This window comes from Anser cygnoides, chromosome 6, assembly GCF_040182565.1.
Source record: "Anser cygnoides isolate HZ-2024a breed goose chromosome 6, Taihu_goose_T2T_genome, whole genome shotgun sequence".
Taxonomy (NCBI): domain Eukaryota; kingdom Metazoa; phylum Chordata; class Aves; order Anseriformes; family Anatidae; genus Anser; species Anser cygnoides.
Genome location: NC_089878.1, coordinates 10,371,621 through 10,385,170, shown reverse-complemented (window position 1 = coordinate 10,385,170; position 13,550 = coordinate 10,371,621). Strand labels below are relative to the sequence as shown.

The window sequence follows — 13,550 nt, the reverse complement described above, 5'->3', positions numbered from 1 at the left end:
ATTGGGACCTGGTATGAACCTGCGGTGTCTGAAAGGCAGCACGTGCCAAAATGGAGGGGACGGTCGCAGCGGCCACGTGCTCGGTTCGTGGGGTGCAGCCCCCTGCTTCACCTCTAATCGCTGCTCTGGGAGACTTTTGGAAATAGGCCGTCACCAGGAAGAACAATTCTGAGGGACTCGTGCTGGGATATGAGAGAAATAAATGATGGTTTTCCCACAAGTTTTAAGGCCCAAGGCAGCAATCTGATCATCCGCCCCAACCTCCGTCTTAATGTAGGCTCTTGAATGTTAAGCAGCAGGTCTTTCACTACAAGCAAGTATTTTGTAGAAATAAAGCATCTTTTAGAGGGAGATCAGCTCTTTGCTGACTCCAAAAAAAGAAGAAACAAAAGAGTGCATCTTCAGGGCGGGAGGGAGGATTTATGGTAACCATACACGATAAAATCCAAGTGAAGACAGGGTAATAATTGAGGTTTTTACCTCCATTAGCAGGTCAAGGTGAGCTCTCAGCCCTCTCCTATCTCTGTCCTGGTTGCCAACTAAAGGGGTTTTACACAGCCCTGTGCTTTAACGTGCAGGGGCTGATTTGCAGCCAGAGCCTACCAAGGGGAAGCGTGCGTGGCGCAGAGCAAAGTGACCAGAGCAGGCAGGTCTAGGGCTACTCGGGTTGTTCTCAGGAAAATAATATCTGCTCACCTCGTTGCGATGCTGGCCCTAACCAGAGGTTTTTCCTTAGCCAGTAGGACCCAGCAGTGTGAGGCATTGCCGTGTTGGCCAGGCACTTCCTGGAGGCTGAAGCATTTGAGTAAGAATAAGAAAGAATAAGAACTCCGATAAGAAAACTGGTAAGAAAAATGCAGAGAGATATTTTCAATCCAAGCCTTAAGAGATGCTAGAAACGCCAGCATACTTGTAAGTGCCCTCATCTCTCCTCAGGCTCTCCCTCTGGGGAGCTGGATGAAATGTAGTAACTCAAAATGCCTTTTCACCCCCAGCCTTGAGCATAACACCCCCAAAGCAGTCAGACCCCACTGGTGCAAGCCAGGAGTGCAGCCCCTGGCTTGGAGCCTTACTGCAAAACCTGTCGAAGGGCTGTGGGACCACACCTTGCTCCCCAAAAATTCCTATCGAAAATCCTGTCAAAGAGAAAACAAAGCTGAAGGGGACTCTTCTTCACCAGTTGTGCCACCAGCCTGAGGGCTGATGTGTGTTGATAACCCAGGGATCTGATTTTAATACAAACTCATGTCACCTTGCACTAAATCGTGCCCTAAGGTGTGACACTGGTAGGGGCACAGCAGCAGGGGTTTCATACCGCTTCATATGCTCCTTCTCGAGTGTTTCTTTAAATACCTTCAGTGTCAGTAAGACAAGCAAAATCTGAGACCGCTGCCTTAATCAGATTAACAATTACAATCATGCCCATCCATCGGTGCAAGGCAGGCTGCAGCACTGCTGAATCCGTTCCGCTTCAGGAACTGGGGAAATCAGAGCCGCACCTGAGCAGCCCAGCAAGGGCAGCTGGAGGCTCCCCGGGAAGGAGGAAGAGACCGATTGCTCAGGCTGACTTCTTTATTCATTTTTTTATTAGCCTTCAGAGCCTCCCTAGAAATTATTAAGGCTTCCCCAGGGAGCGCAGCGCTGCAAAGGGAGCGTTTACTCACGGAACGCTGCTTCACGCCGTGCTAACCCTCCGTGCAAATGTGCTGGAGCAGCTGCACCCGTCTCCTCCCCCACTTGGGCAGCAAGGCTGCTCCTTTAACCTGCTTTCCACGTCTTCGGCATTTGAAAATCCTTATTATAGGCTCAGCAAGCAACTTTTTTTTTTTTTTTTTTTTTTTCCCACCCTGTAAACAGCTCTTTGCCACGCATGGGTGGATGGTGGCAAAGGCAAAGCTTGTAGATTTGTTATGTACCCCCCCGGCTGTCAGCCTGAGGTTTGCTGGGTTAAACACTGCCTCCTGCTCCTCGGGCCCGGGTTATAAACTGGGATTTATAAAAAAAAAAAAAACACCACAGTTTGGCAGGATGAGGGAATACCACGGAGTTGCAGCAATGAGGACCTGCATTGGGTTGAGGCTGAACATCAGCTGGTATACATCCACTGAAGATACAACACTGAAACATACTGAAATTACAAGGTAATTTCAAGGCAATTTCAGTGCTTGAAATCAGCTCATATAACACTTTAATATAGCACCCCTTTGAGCAATACACCACCTCTTCCAGGCCCCCAGGCCAAGACCAAACAGCCCCTGTGGCTCTCACTTCGTGCAGGGCTTCTTCTGCAGCTTGTAGCCAAGCCCATCCATGGGTGAAAATGCAGCCGTCAAGGCTGCTCGCACAGGATTTACGATGTGGCCTCAAAACACAGGAGGAAAGGAAAAGCTGAACTCTCCTTTGATGTTTGCAATTGTAAACTGCAGACCTGAGCTGGACACGCTGTAAATAAGGAACATTAATCAGCAGCTAAGCAGCAAGTGGTTGCTGCTGCTTATTATAACGGCATAAATCATCGGGAGCTGTTGTGTTAATTTGGGTTTAGGAGGGATTACTCTAGTAAAAAAGAACATCCTTACCTATTTACAACATGCATATCCTTTGCAAGCACACACAGGTGTGCTGGGGTGTTTGCCTCTTAGTTTTCCCAGGGAAAACACCACGGGAGCTTTGAATGTGAGGGCTTGCAGTGGGTTTGGCTGAGTTTTAGCTGAGCACAACCTGCCTTGTGGTACCCATGGACATGGCACCCAGGGGAAAAGAGAGATGGGGAGGAACCAGGGCACCAGGGGGATGCTTCCCATGCATGGTATCCTTGTACCTCTGCAGTAACTCCATGGTTTTCCCTTTTTAAAAAAAAATTACTTTTAATTTCATTTCCAGCTCAGTTCTGGGTCTTATATTTAAAAAGCACAAGGCATGATTTTGGGATGCTGAAGCCCTCTGCTCCTGCACTTGGAAGGATGGCTGAGCAGGGAGGGAGCGCTTGGGTTTAAATCAAGAGAGCATTACCCACACATTTCATATTCTCCTGAAATGCCAAAATGCTGCACTCCCTGCTGCTCTATTTCCCTCATCTCTGGCCACTGGGGCCACACCAGCATTTTGTGTGCAGAGCCTAGGGGGCAGCCAGGACCCCTTCCCAATTTCAGCAAGGATGGAGCTTCACTCCATGGGGATCCCCATCCTGGGCTTGGATGCATCCCCCCCGAATAGCTGGGGGTCTGTTCTGCCCCCCCGAGTAACCTGAATTCTTCGAGGAGAGGAAGGCTTCCTGTCAAGAAGTCATGGCACTTTTTCCCCCAAAACACGCCCGGTGCCTGCAGTCCCAGCAATCTGTCTCATCTTGCTGAAACTGCAGGTGCCAAGCCCTGATCGATGTCGCGGAGCAGACAGCAGCCAAAAGGCAAATTTAAAAGCGAGAACTTCAAAGGGACGCTCGGCTGTACGTCTTCAAAAGGAGATGTGCAGGGGAAAAGGGAATTAAATCCTGACAAAGGCGCCCTGGCAGAAAGGAAATGCTTCCATGCTTTCTCCATTTGGAAAAAAAAAAAAAAAAAAAAAAAAAGCACAACACCCCGAAAAACCAGTGCTTATAGTGGAGCCTGCACTGCCCTCAGCGTTTTCCCATCAGATGGACGTTCAGGGTCCAATCACAGCTGGTGGTCAGCTGCCCCAGCACCCCTCAGCACGGCCGAAACCTCACCAGAACCTTTAACGGGACCTGACGGGGGTTTAGTCCCGATCAAGAAATGGGCCTTGGGAAACAGAAGTCAGAAATATTAGGGGTTTTATTTTTTCCAATTTAACTAAAAGGGAAATAAAAAGGATTTTCTGTATTGGGGTGGCCCAAAGGTTTCCAGCAAGCTTCATGCTGCAAGGATACCTTCAAAAACGGGCTCATAAATCAGGTGTAAAGAGGATGAAAGCGATGCAGCACCCACATCTTGGCTCCACCACGCCGATTGCCTTTAATCGCCCCCGTCTTTATTAACCTGCGTTTGGTGTGTGCCAGAGGAAAAGGCACCCAACCAGGGAGAGCTTCTCCGAGCACTGAGCTGGAGCTGAGGCTCCTTTTAATTATAATTGGGTTATTTACGATAGCTCTAGTACAATCGGGATAGTGTAACGGGACTAATTAGAGTGGGGTTAACAATAAGAGGGTTCAGGCCACAGCAGCCCCCGCACGTTATGAAATCTGCACCCAACTTCTTCAAAGGCTTCCCTGGATTTTCCTCCCACTCGAAGGTAATCCAACATCTAAAAGCCACTGCAAAGCTCTCACTGCCTTTTCCCGAGCATCCAGGCTCGCAGCGTGCCGACCATATGTCTGCCTCTGCCTGCGAGCAGATTGCACCAAATATTTTCCTTTTTCATCGTGGCTGAGCAAACAAACACCATCTGCGGGGCTCGCCGAGGGAAATCCTGGCCCCCGCCGCGCCGACGGGATGCCAGCCCTGCGCGTCCACGTGGCTCCGCGCCGCTGCCATCGATGCCTGCCCTGGATGAGGTCCCTTCTCTGCCCCCCCCCGATGGGTGAGGACCTCGCCTTTTCTGAACAGACCCAAAATTTGGATTATATTACAGAAATGCTGGCTCCCTTCAAAGGAGGCTGTCTCACGTTGAGCCAGGCTGTGGGACTTTTTTTTCTTCTCCGTCCACAGCTATTTCTTGATTTCTTGAATGCACCCATGCTGCCAGGGGCTTTGGGCAAGTTTTAGCCATGCTCACATCCTTGGCCGAGGTCTGATGGCAGTTTTTGGTCCTGCTTGGGGCCAGGGGCCACGGTGGGCGGCTGATGGCACGGGTCAGTGTATTCCCTGTTCAAACCTTTTTGCCTATGGAAGTAAAACTCCCAAGGGCATTTTTTTTTCTCTGTTACTTTGCTTTCTGAAGGAGACCCCTCTTTCCCCACCCCACAGAGGGTGAGGAGAGGAAAAACCAGGAGGGTAATCTCAATTTCACAAAATCCCTTGCAGTTTTGACTGAGCCAGGGATTCGCAGAGAGCTCCTGCTGAGTGATGGGCCCACCGGATGCGGGTGCGAATTATCTGCCACCTTGGTGACTTTGTCACTCGCCCTTCTGTGGCATCGGCTCCACAGCACATGCTCTGACCAGATCTTCTGTACAAGCAGCCTTCGGATTTAGCAATTCACACGGCGAAAGCAGAACCGATGAACCACAGGCTGCTGCTGCCTTTAATTAAAAATGCCATGTCTAACACCAGCAGATGTTCCTGCTGTTGAGCCTCGACTAATAATTTAACGCTGTGTAATGCAATGCTGACTGTGCTGCTTAGTCTGAATGCCTAATAGACTTTTTTTTTTCTTTTTTTTTTTTCTTTTTTACAATTGCTATTTCCTTTTGGGGATCAAATCCCTCAATATTCAAGCGAGCTCAGCCCACTGAAGGCTTTGGTTCAGACATTTGAGGAAACAGCAAGCACAAGGCTGCTCCTCCTGCACTGCTCTTTCAGTCTTCTGCTGGAGCAGACCTGTCCCGGTGGCAGGATGCGAGATGCAGGAACAGCCACCCTCCTCGTCGTTGTGTGATGAATCACATAGTGGTGGTCCATTTATTGAAAAGCAGCTGGGCAACCTTGCTAATGAATGGGATATCAGGTAGCGGTGTATTTGCATAGAAGGGTCTTTACCAGATGGGCCACGCATGATATGACACAGTAGGATTTTACCTGTGCCATCCTTCAGCACCTGTTTTGCTCTGAAGCCCTATACTGTTGGAAAACCATGTTATCAGCTTAGCATGGCCAGGATCATCGCTGTCTTGGTGGGGTGCAGCATGGCCGATTCACACGTGTACCCCGTGCCACTGCCGCACTATATCGTACCACTGCTGAAACCACTCTGCCGGCTTGCTGTCACACTATGAATTTATTTTAAAGTGTGGGGGCATTATACTGCCTGGGATGGCTTTCCTTGTACTTTAAATACTGCATAAACCAAATTTGGCAATATATTTCTCACTCCTCCTGTTCTCTGCATCGTTTTTTTTTGCTCCTGACTGTCCAATTGCTTGCAGTAATTCACTTCAGGGGAAGATGTTTCTTAGATTTCCAAGAGCGTCCGCTCCTTAACCTTTATAAAATTAGGGCAAATGAATCACTTGTGACTTTTACATCTTTCTTGAACACAAGTATTTGTTTGAGGCTGGCTGCCCAGGGCAGTACTTTGCCTTAGTTTAACTTAGTTGTAAACGTTTGTAAATGCTCACATAATGTCTCAGCACAACGGAGACCATGCTCACACAAGCAGATTTATCGAGAGGGACAGTAAACATATTTCAGCGAGGGGAAAGGCAGACGAGGTGCTTATCTGTTTTATTGTCCTATACAGTATATATCGACACCTCATATTTTGTGAACATAAATGCCAGGTTGACTCAAGAGCTCTATGGATCATGTGTTTTTTGTAACTTGTGCTCAAACGCCTCAAGTTGCATTGAAGTTGCACCTGAGCAGCAGGTCCTTTTGCCATCTTCTGGCATGACACACTGGGACATGCCAGGAGATGCCAGGCACTCATTTTTTGGAATGCAGGACAAATTCACAGGAGCTGAGCAAGAGGAAAGAGGATGTTAATATTGGAAACCACTGGTGTTTAATGGCCAAATGACAGTATTAGCTTATTTTGTAAGTTTATCCTGGTTTCAGAGGGTTGATGGAACATGTGCCGGTCCCAGCTGTGTGCCCTGACATCGTCCCTCTCCTGTATCCAGACATTTTGGTGTGTGAGCGTATGATGGGATGAGGCACCACCCGGAGCAAGGGACGTACTGGTCCCCACCATCATCCTGATGGTGTTTCAGCCTCTCACACCTCAGTGTGCTCCAGATGACCATCCTGAACCTAAGAGACTTCAGGTTTCTCCATCCTGCATGGCGCTGATCTCCTCGTCCCTATGGCTGATGTTCTCCTTGTACCTGTGGCTAATATCAGTTGCAAAGACCAATATTTAACCTTCCATAAATGACCAAAACAGCACCCAAATTTCAGCTGGTGACATCGTACCAACATCTGTTTTCTGCTGCTCTTGCCAGCCAAATTTGCCTGCTCCGCGTCACTTTTGTGATGAAGTTCCCTCAAAGAATAACTCGCTTGCTTTAATCGTGTTTGCACTGAGATTTATGGCGTGATGCTTGCTCACTGGTGGAGCTTCTCAATGCAAAATGTCAGTAAAGCCTGTTATAAATTGCTTCTGGCATTTCTACTCTATCTTTTATTTGGCCGGGAGTATTTCTACCTGAAAGTGATAAATTCTTGCTATAGCTTCTTTATGTGCTTCAGTAATTACACCGTGCAGCGGAGGCGGGGGAGGCTTCCACAGAGGCATCCCGACGAAAATAGCAGCCCACCAAAAGCAGGAGGCTGGGCTGAGCTGTGAGGCATTACCGGGCACACAGGCCAGGAAACATAAAAAAACACCTCAAAACATATAACAGCGGTGAAACGTTCCCACCTAGCTCTGACTGGGGGGCAGGAGAAAGGGAAGAAACAGATATTGGCCATCATGATGGATATGCATGGGTTATATGATGGGAATGGAGCTGAGCCTCCGCTGCACCCATTTTGGGGAGTTTTGGGGGTACTGGAGATGTTTCAGGGGTTTGGGGGCACTGTGATGCCCCTGCTTGAGGGTTTCAGGTATTATTTAGATGGGAGGTATTTCTGATATGTTAGATTTGTTCGTTATGGACGGGGAGGTGTTGGAGAGGGGCCTCTGGTGAGGCCGCACCTTAAGGACTGTGTTCAGTTTTGGGCCCCTCACTACCAGAAGGACATCGAGGCCCTGGAGCATGTCCAGAGAAGAGCTACAAAGCTGGTGAAGGGCCTGAAGCACAAGTACTGTGAGGAGCGGCTGAAGGAACTGGGGGTGTTTGGGCTGGAGAAGAGGCCCAGGGGAGACCTCATTGCTCTCTCTGACTGCCTGAAGGGAGGTGTGGGGAGCTGAGGGTCAGCCTCTTCTCACAGGTAACTAGTGATAGGACTAGAGGCAATGGCCTCAAGGGGAGGCTCAGGTTGGAAATGAGGAGACATTTCTTCTCAGAAAGAGCGGTCAGGTGTTGGGACGGGTTGCCCAGGGAGGTGGTGGAGTCACCGTCCCTGGGGGTGTTCAAGGAAAGGCTGGACGTGGTGCTTAGGGACATGGTGATACTGGTATTAGGGGGATGGTTGGACCAGACGACCTTGCAGCTCTTTTTCAACCTTAATGATTCTATGACACAGTAAAAAAAAAAGGACGCCCCAACCACCTACACCGTGACCGAGGGGCGGCCCTCCCGCCACTTCCCTCAGGCACCCCGCCCCCGGCCCAGGGCGGGCTCGGCGGGTGCCGCATGCGCGATGGCGGCGGGCGGGCAATTCGGAGCGGCGATGGCGGCGGGGCCCCGTGAGGCGCTGCGCGGCCGCTCCGGCAACCGGCTGGACCCGGGCGGGCAGCCCGGCCCCATGGCGCCTCCAGGGCACCCCTGGGCGCTCACCCGAGCCGCGTTGGGGCGGCTGGAGAGGGCGCTGAGCTGCTCCCGCTGGTAACGGGCGCTTCATCCCTTCTGTTACCGAGCCTCCCCCCCCCTTCCTCCCGCGTTAAAACTAATGGCGTTTTCTTTCCTCCGCCCTCAGCGCAGGTATCCTGAGGGAGCCCGTGTCCCTGGGGCGGTGCGAGCACGTCTTCTGCCTGTGAGTAGCTGGGGGCTTCGGGGGACGCAGCCCCGCGGGCTGGGCAGGGGGCTGCTGCCCTCCACCGCTATGGGGCTTGTGGGGGCCGGGGTCAGGCCTTTTGAGGCGCTGGGTGAAGGGTTTGGGGCGTTTGCCCGCTGCTAAGGGAGCCCTCAGCCTGGTGGGGAAGGCAGCATCAGCTGTAAGTGGGGTGAGGGTGCACGATAGCTTGAGGTTCTCTGCATTTTCAGCTCCTTAAACAGCCTAAATAGCAGCCTGGAAGGACAACTCCTTTGCTCCCCCAGGCCTGTCAGTGTAACTTTTCCTATATTCATGTCTCCTGACATCCTGCTAACCACCTCTGAGGAGGCAGACATCACATAGCCTGTGCTGGGGCATCTGCCTGCGTTCCCCATACAGGCGGAGAGGCGAATGGCTCCTGCCCCAGAGCATCCTAAGGGGAAGGCAGCTGAACCTTGTGGCTCTCCCATATCTCACTGCTCTTTGTGGTACACAAAAGCAAACACAGGTACTTAAAGGGTCTGTCATAAACCTTAAACTGTTTTGCTGCACCGCAGGGATGTAAACTCTATTAAAATACTACACCTGTTCCAGAGGAGATGATGAACGCTTTCTGCTTCTAAGCCAGTCTAGAGGTTCAGCCTTGCCCCTTGTTAATACTACAGTCACCCTGGCAATAAATGTGGAGGAAAACTCACTTCCATGCCATACTGGCTGTGTATTTACTCCCTATTTCAGCTGCATCTTTCTCATGGGGACTTAAGGTGTTATAGGCCTGATGACTAAAATAGTAGCAAAAGATACTTTCTTGCTTTTTAATGAGAAAGTGATTAAAGAGCAGATGCCCTCAGCACCTCCTCCCCCAATATGGATCAGGCAGCATGGATCCCAAGGATGCTTGATCCCAAGTACGGATCAAGGAGCTCATTGCCATCCAGGCGTGTGGGTTCTTGCCCAGCTTAGGCCCCTAATTGCTGTAGGAGGTTCTGCTTCTGAAGCAGTTCTTTGTTCCTTCTTTCATTTGCACTCCTGCCCACAAACTACTCGGTGAGATAATCCCCAGGAGCTTGTACAAGCTATAAATATGTTCATATCTATCTTGTGAAATGTTTCTTTTTATGAGGGGTAATGTGGATTCTGAAGGGTAGAGTAACAGTGGTTTAATAAACCACTGTGTAGTTGTTGGGCATCCGAGGCCTTGTGATTTTATTTGGATGATCCTGATGTATTCTAGAGGATGGATTTCAAACACTTGCTGTTTGAAGTGTTTTTTTTTTCTCGGCTTTAGAAAAACTTTCGAGACACCAGAAGATGATGCATGATGCACTTGGCATTGCTGAGGCTGGAAAGAGTAGCCAGTAGGATCCTTAAGCGTTCCCCAGCAGCTGTTTTGTGCTCTAGAGAAGGTTTACTTGCCATGACCCCTGTTGTTATACTTGATCCTTTCTCTTTCATTTATCCAGCCTTTTACTCATCAATTTAATGTCTGTTGGTGGTTCAGTCTTGACTTGTGGCTACTCTTTTTAAATAGGCCTAAGGAAATTTAGGGTAATTTGTTTAGAAACAAACCTGGTAGGACGTGGGATGGACCTGCAGTATTTGGACATGAACTGCTTTTGATCCACAGCTAAAGAAGCACATTCTTTAATATAATATGCGGGAAGGAGTGGGGTGAATGGCAAGAGCTGGCTTTTGGTGTATTAAGTGAAACATGTAAAACTAACAAGACGCGATAATTAGGTAACACCTAATGTAACAGGTTCTCTCTCAGCATGTGTTTTATTATGGGCAGGGATATTTATTAAGATCCGTTCCTGCAGTTTTGTCTAAGTAATTCTGCAGCGTTAGTTACGGCTAATGGGTAATGAGTGTAAAAAGCCAACAGATAGAATAATTAGCAAATGTCATTGTATAAAAGTCATTCTGTGTTTCTTTTGCACTACACTTTACAGACTTGGGAGACCCGAGGCCAGTGTTCCTAGAGAACAAGACCTGGTCAGTTCTCGTTCTTGCTTGAAGTGATCTGTCCATGTCATGTAGAAAATGTCAGAGCCAAGAGCTGTGCATCAGCCTCCCTGATCGCAGCAGTGTCTTGGCTCCCGAGGTCCTTTGCGCTCCTGGAGCAGGCTGATTACAGTGCAAAGCACAAACACCTAGCAGCAATTTTTACGTGGCAAATTTTACATCCTTCTGAAAATTAACTGAAAACATGATACTTGTGTTTGAGGGAGAGATGCCAGTGCAGAGAATAGTTCTGAAAAAATTCTCTGAACGTATTTGGTAGTTGTTATACTTCTGATGCTGTTAACTGATAATGATTCCAGTTTTGGGGTGTATGACTGTCAGCTTTGAACCTGACTAGTTTTAGAGTCTATGTGTGTTGACTTTGATCTTCCTGTTGAGGTCACAGTGCCGCAGTATTACTTGCATTCTGTTGCTCCAAATGTTTAATATAATCTGCTCATATTTAATTTTGTACCTCTGGCTAGAATTGTGCATGCTACATGGTGGTAAGTTAATAGACACTTTTCTGAAATTAATTCAGTCTTGGCTATGTGAAACCATAACACATGTTTACTAGAATAAATTGAAAATGAGAAGAAAAAACGTCTTTTGGATGATGCAGCTCAGGTAGCAAGTCATAAGGTCCCCTCACTGGCCTAATCAAATGAAGAAAAGTTTTTAAGCTGATATGAAGAAAGTGATATTAGTAAGAAGCTACAAGTGTTTAAATGACCTTACCTAAATAAACCTGTTTCTCCCCCGTGCCCCGCTTTGCTCATCTCATGACATAAATGCTTTGAAAGACAAGTGATGGAATACTCTGAACACCTGCAGATCCCTGGGGGACTTCTTAGGGAAAAAACATTCAGACAGGTGAAACTTCGCAACATCAAGAAAATTTTAAGCAGGCAAAAGTGGAAGAGAACTTAGTGTGAGCTGGCTTTCTGTCACTTCTTTTAAAAATAGCTGGCTGTAGAAGAATAGCCATACCTCTTGCTGAGCTGTCAAAAGTGGCACTTTAACAATTATGCTCAAACTGTTGTCGAGAGACAAACAGCAATGGAGCTTCAGCATACCTGGAAAATTTGGATCAGACTGCAACTGTAGGTGTCGTACAATAACCATGGCAGCATTCTGACAAGGCTCTGGACTTAGCTTGCTTAATTATGGCTTGTCATTTGCTTTGATGAATGTCCTCTCCTGCATTTGTGTTTAACTCGTATGGGCTTTACAATAGTAGTTTGTCAACGTTAAGCTAAGGGATTCTCTCAGCATTTGGCTGTGGGAAGGTTAATTGCAAGCACTGTAGATAATTTACAGCAAATAATGGATTTTTACTTTTGACTTTCAGATCTTGTGTGGGCGACTGTGTCGGCACAGAATGCCCGGTGTGCCACATGCCAGCCTGGGTGCAAGATGTGCAGATAAACCGGCAGCTAGATAACATGATCCAGCTTTGCAGCAAACTGCGGCATCTGTTGGGCGCAGACACCTCGGGTAAGAGCAAATCTGGGTCTCCGACAGCCACTGAGTCCCGGCCGCTCTGTTTCCTTCCATGCATGTGCTTGGTAGAGAATGAGCAGTGCAGCCCTGCTTAAGATTCTGGAAGTCTGTTCCCAACCATGTTTGGAAAACTTGATGTGAAGAGAACTGTCTGTATGGATTGCTTGTTCTTCAAATCTGTTTTACTAAGAAATCTGCATGAGCGGGTTATCCATAATTCATTAGAATCTGTCTTTCAAAATTAGATGAAAGTGGGATATATTCCCAAGTCATGTGGCGGTTAGTTGCACACACCAGGGGCACAAGTTGTCATATCGTGTGCTCCTAGGGGAACGCAAATGCGTGATTCTCCAGCGTACACTTCTTTGGGGGGCCCTCTTAAAGGATTAAGGCATATATTATCACTCCTCTCACCTATTTGTGCACCAGGACATGCATGGTGTCCCAGTAATTTTCGGCTTTGGGTTTTTGCACAGGGAAAGCCTCTCCTTACCCCCTGCCTAAAGAGAGAAGGAGACAAGTCTTAATTTGTTTATTTTATTCTGGACCCAAACAATCAGCTAGTCTGCTACAATGGCATTTTGTCATTGCTGACTGTGCTAGAAGATTGCAGAGATTGTGCTCCGGGAATTCATCTCTATCAAATTTCAGGCTGATTGTGAAAGTAGGGAAAAATGAAGTGAAACGAGCGTAGGTGAATGTGTCTCTTCTGTAAGCCCAGAGTTTTAGAAACTTTTTTCCAAGTTTTAGAAAACATTCATTTAGCTGTCAGATGCAGAAAAAGTAGTTCTTCCTTCATTGTTGCTTCCTAATGTGTTTGTCTAAATAAAGGATTCTTTTTCTAAGTCTAATCCCATCAGCACCTTCGTGTTCAATAACGATGTAGCTCATTATTGACATCAAAATAGATTGAAGTGATGCGACTGGAAGCCTATGTCCAACTGCATAGGAATACGTTTTATAGAGATATAAAATCTTCCAGAGCATAGAAAACTGTAGCTTAAATGTGATTTCAGGGAAACATTTTAAGTGGTGAAGGCTTGTTGAAAATCTAGCTGCAGGAGAATCTCTGAGAAGAGCTACTTGTAATGCTAAAATGCAGCATTTAACATACAGCCTGTTATGATTATTGATACTGTTTAGACGTTTTGCAGAACTTATGGCTGGAGTAACTCTTACAAATTGGCCTGAAATTTCACTGTGCTACAAGTTAAATAATACATTCAGTCCCATAGCTCTTCGAAAATAAGCTTTGTGTGGTGTGGCTAAAGCACAGAACAAGATGAGGTCCTTTTATCGTTCCTTAAAACGATATCATGATTTTTATTGTGACTTAAAGGCTGGCTCAAA

General features: G+C 47.7%; 1 protein-coding gene across 1 annotated transcript in view; it reads left to right on the top strand.

The window, feature by feature from the left end:
* The first annotated feature begins 8,332 nt into the window (after window positions 1-8,332).
* BARD1 (BRCA1 associated RING domain 1) overlaps window positions 8,333-13,550 on the top strand; it is a 49,322-nt gene continuing 44,104 nt past the window's right edge. The window contains exons 1-3 of the mRNA XM_013178807.3: window positions 8,333-8,545; window positions 8,637-8,693; window positions 12,049-12,194. Of these exons, the coding sequence (XP_013034261.3) occupies window positions 8,361-8,545; window positions 8,637-8,693; window positions 12,049-12,194 (388 nt within the window). The 5' untranslated portion in view covers window positions 8,333-8,360. The remainder of the gene's footprint in view (window positions 8,546-8,636; window positions 8,694-12,048; window positions 12,195-13,550) is intronic.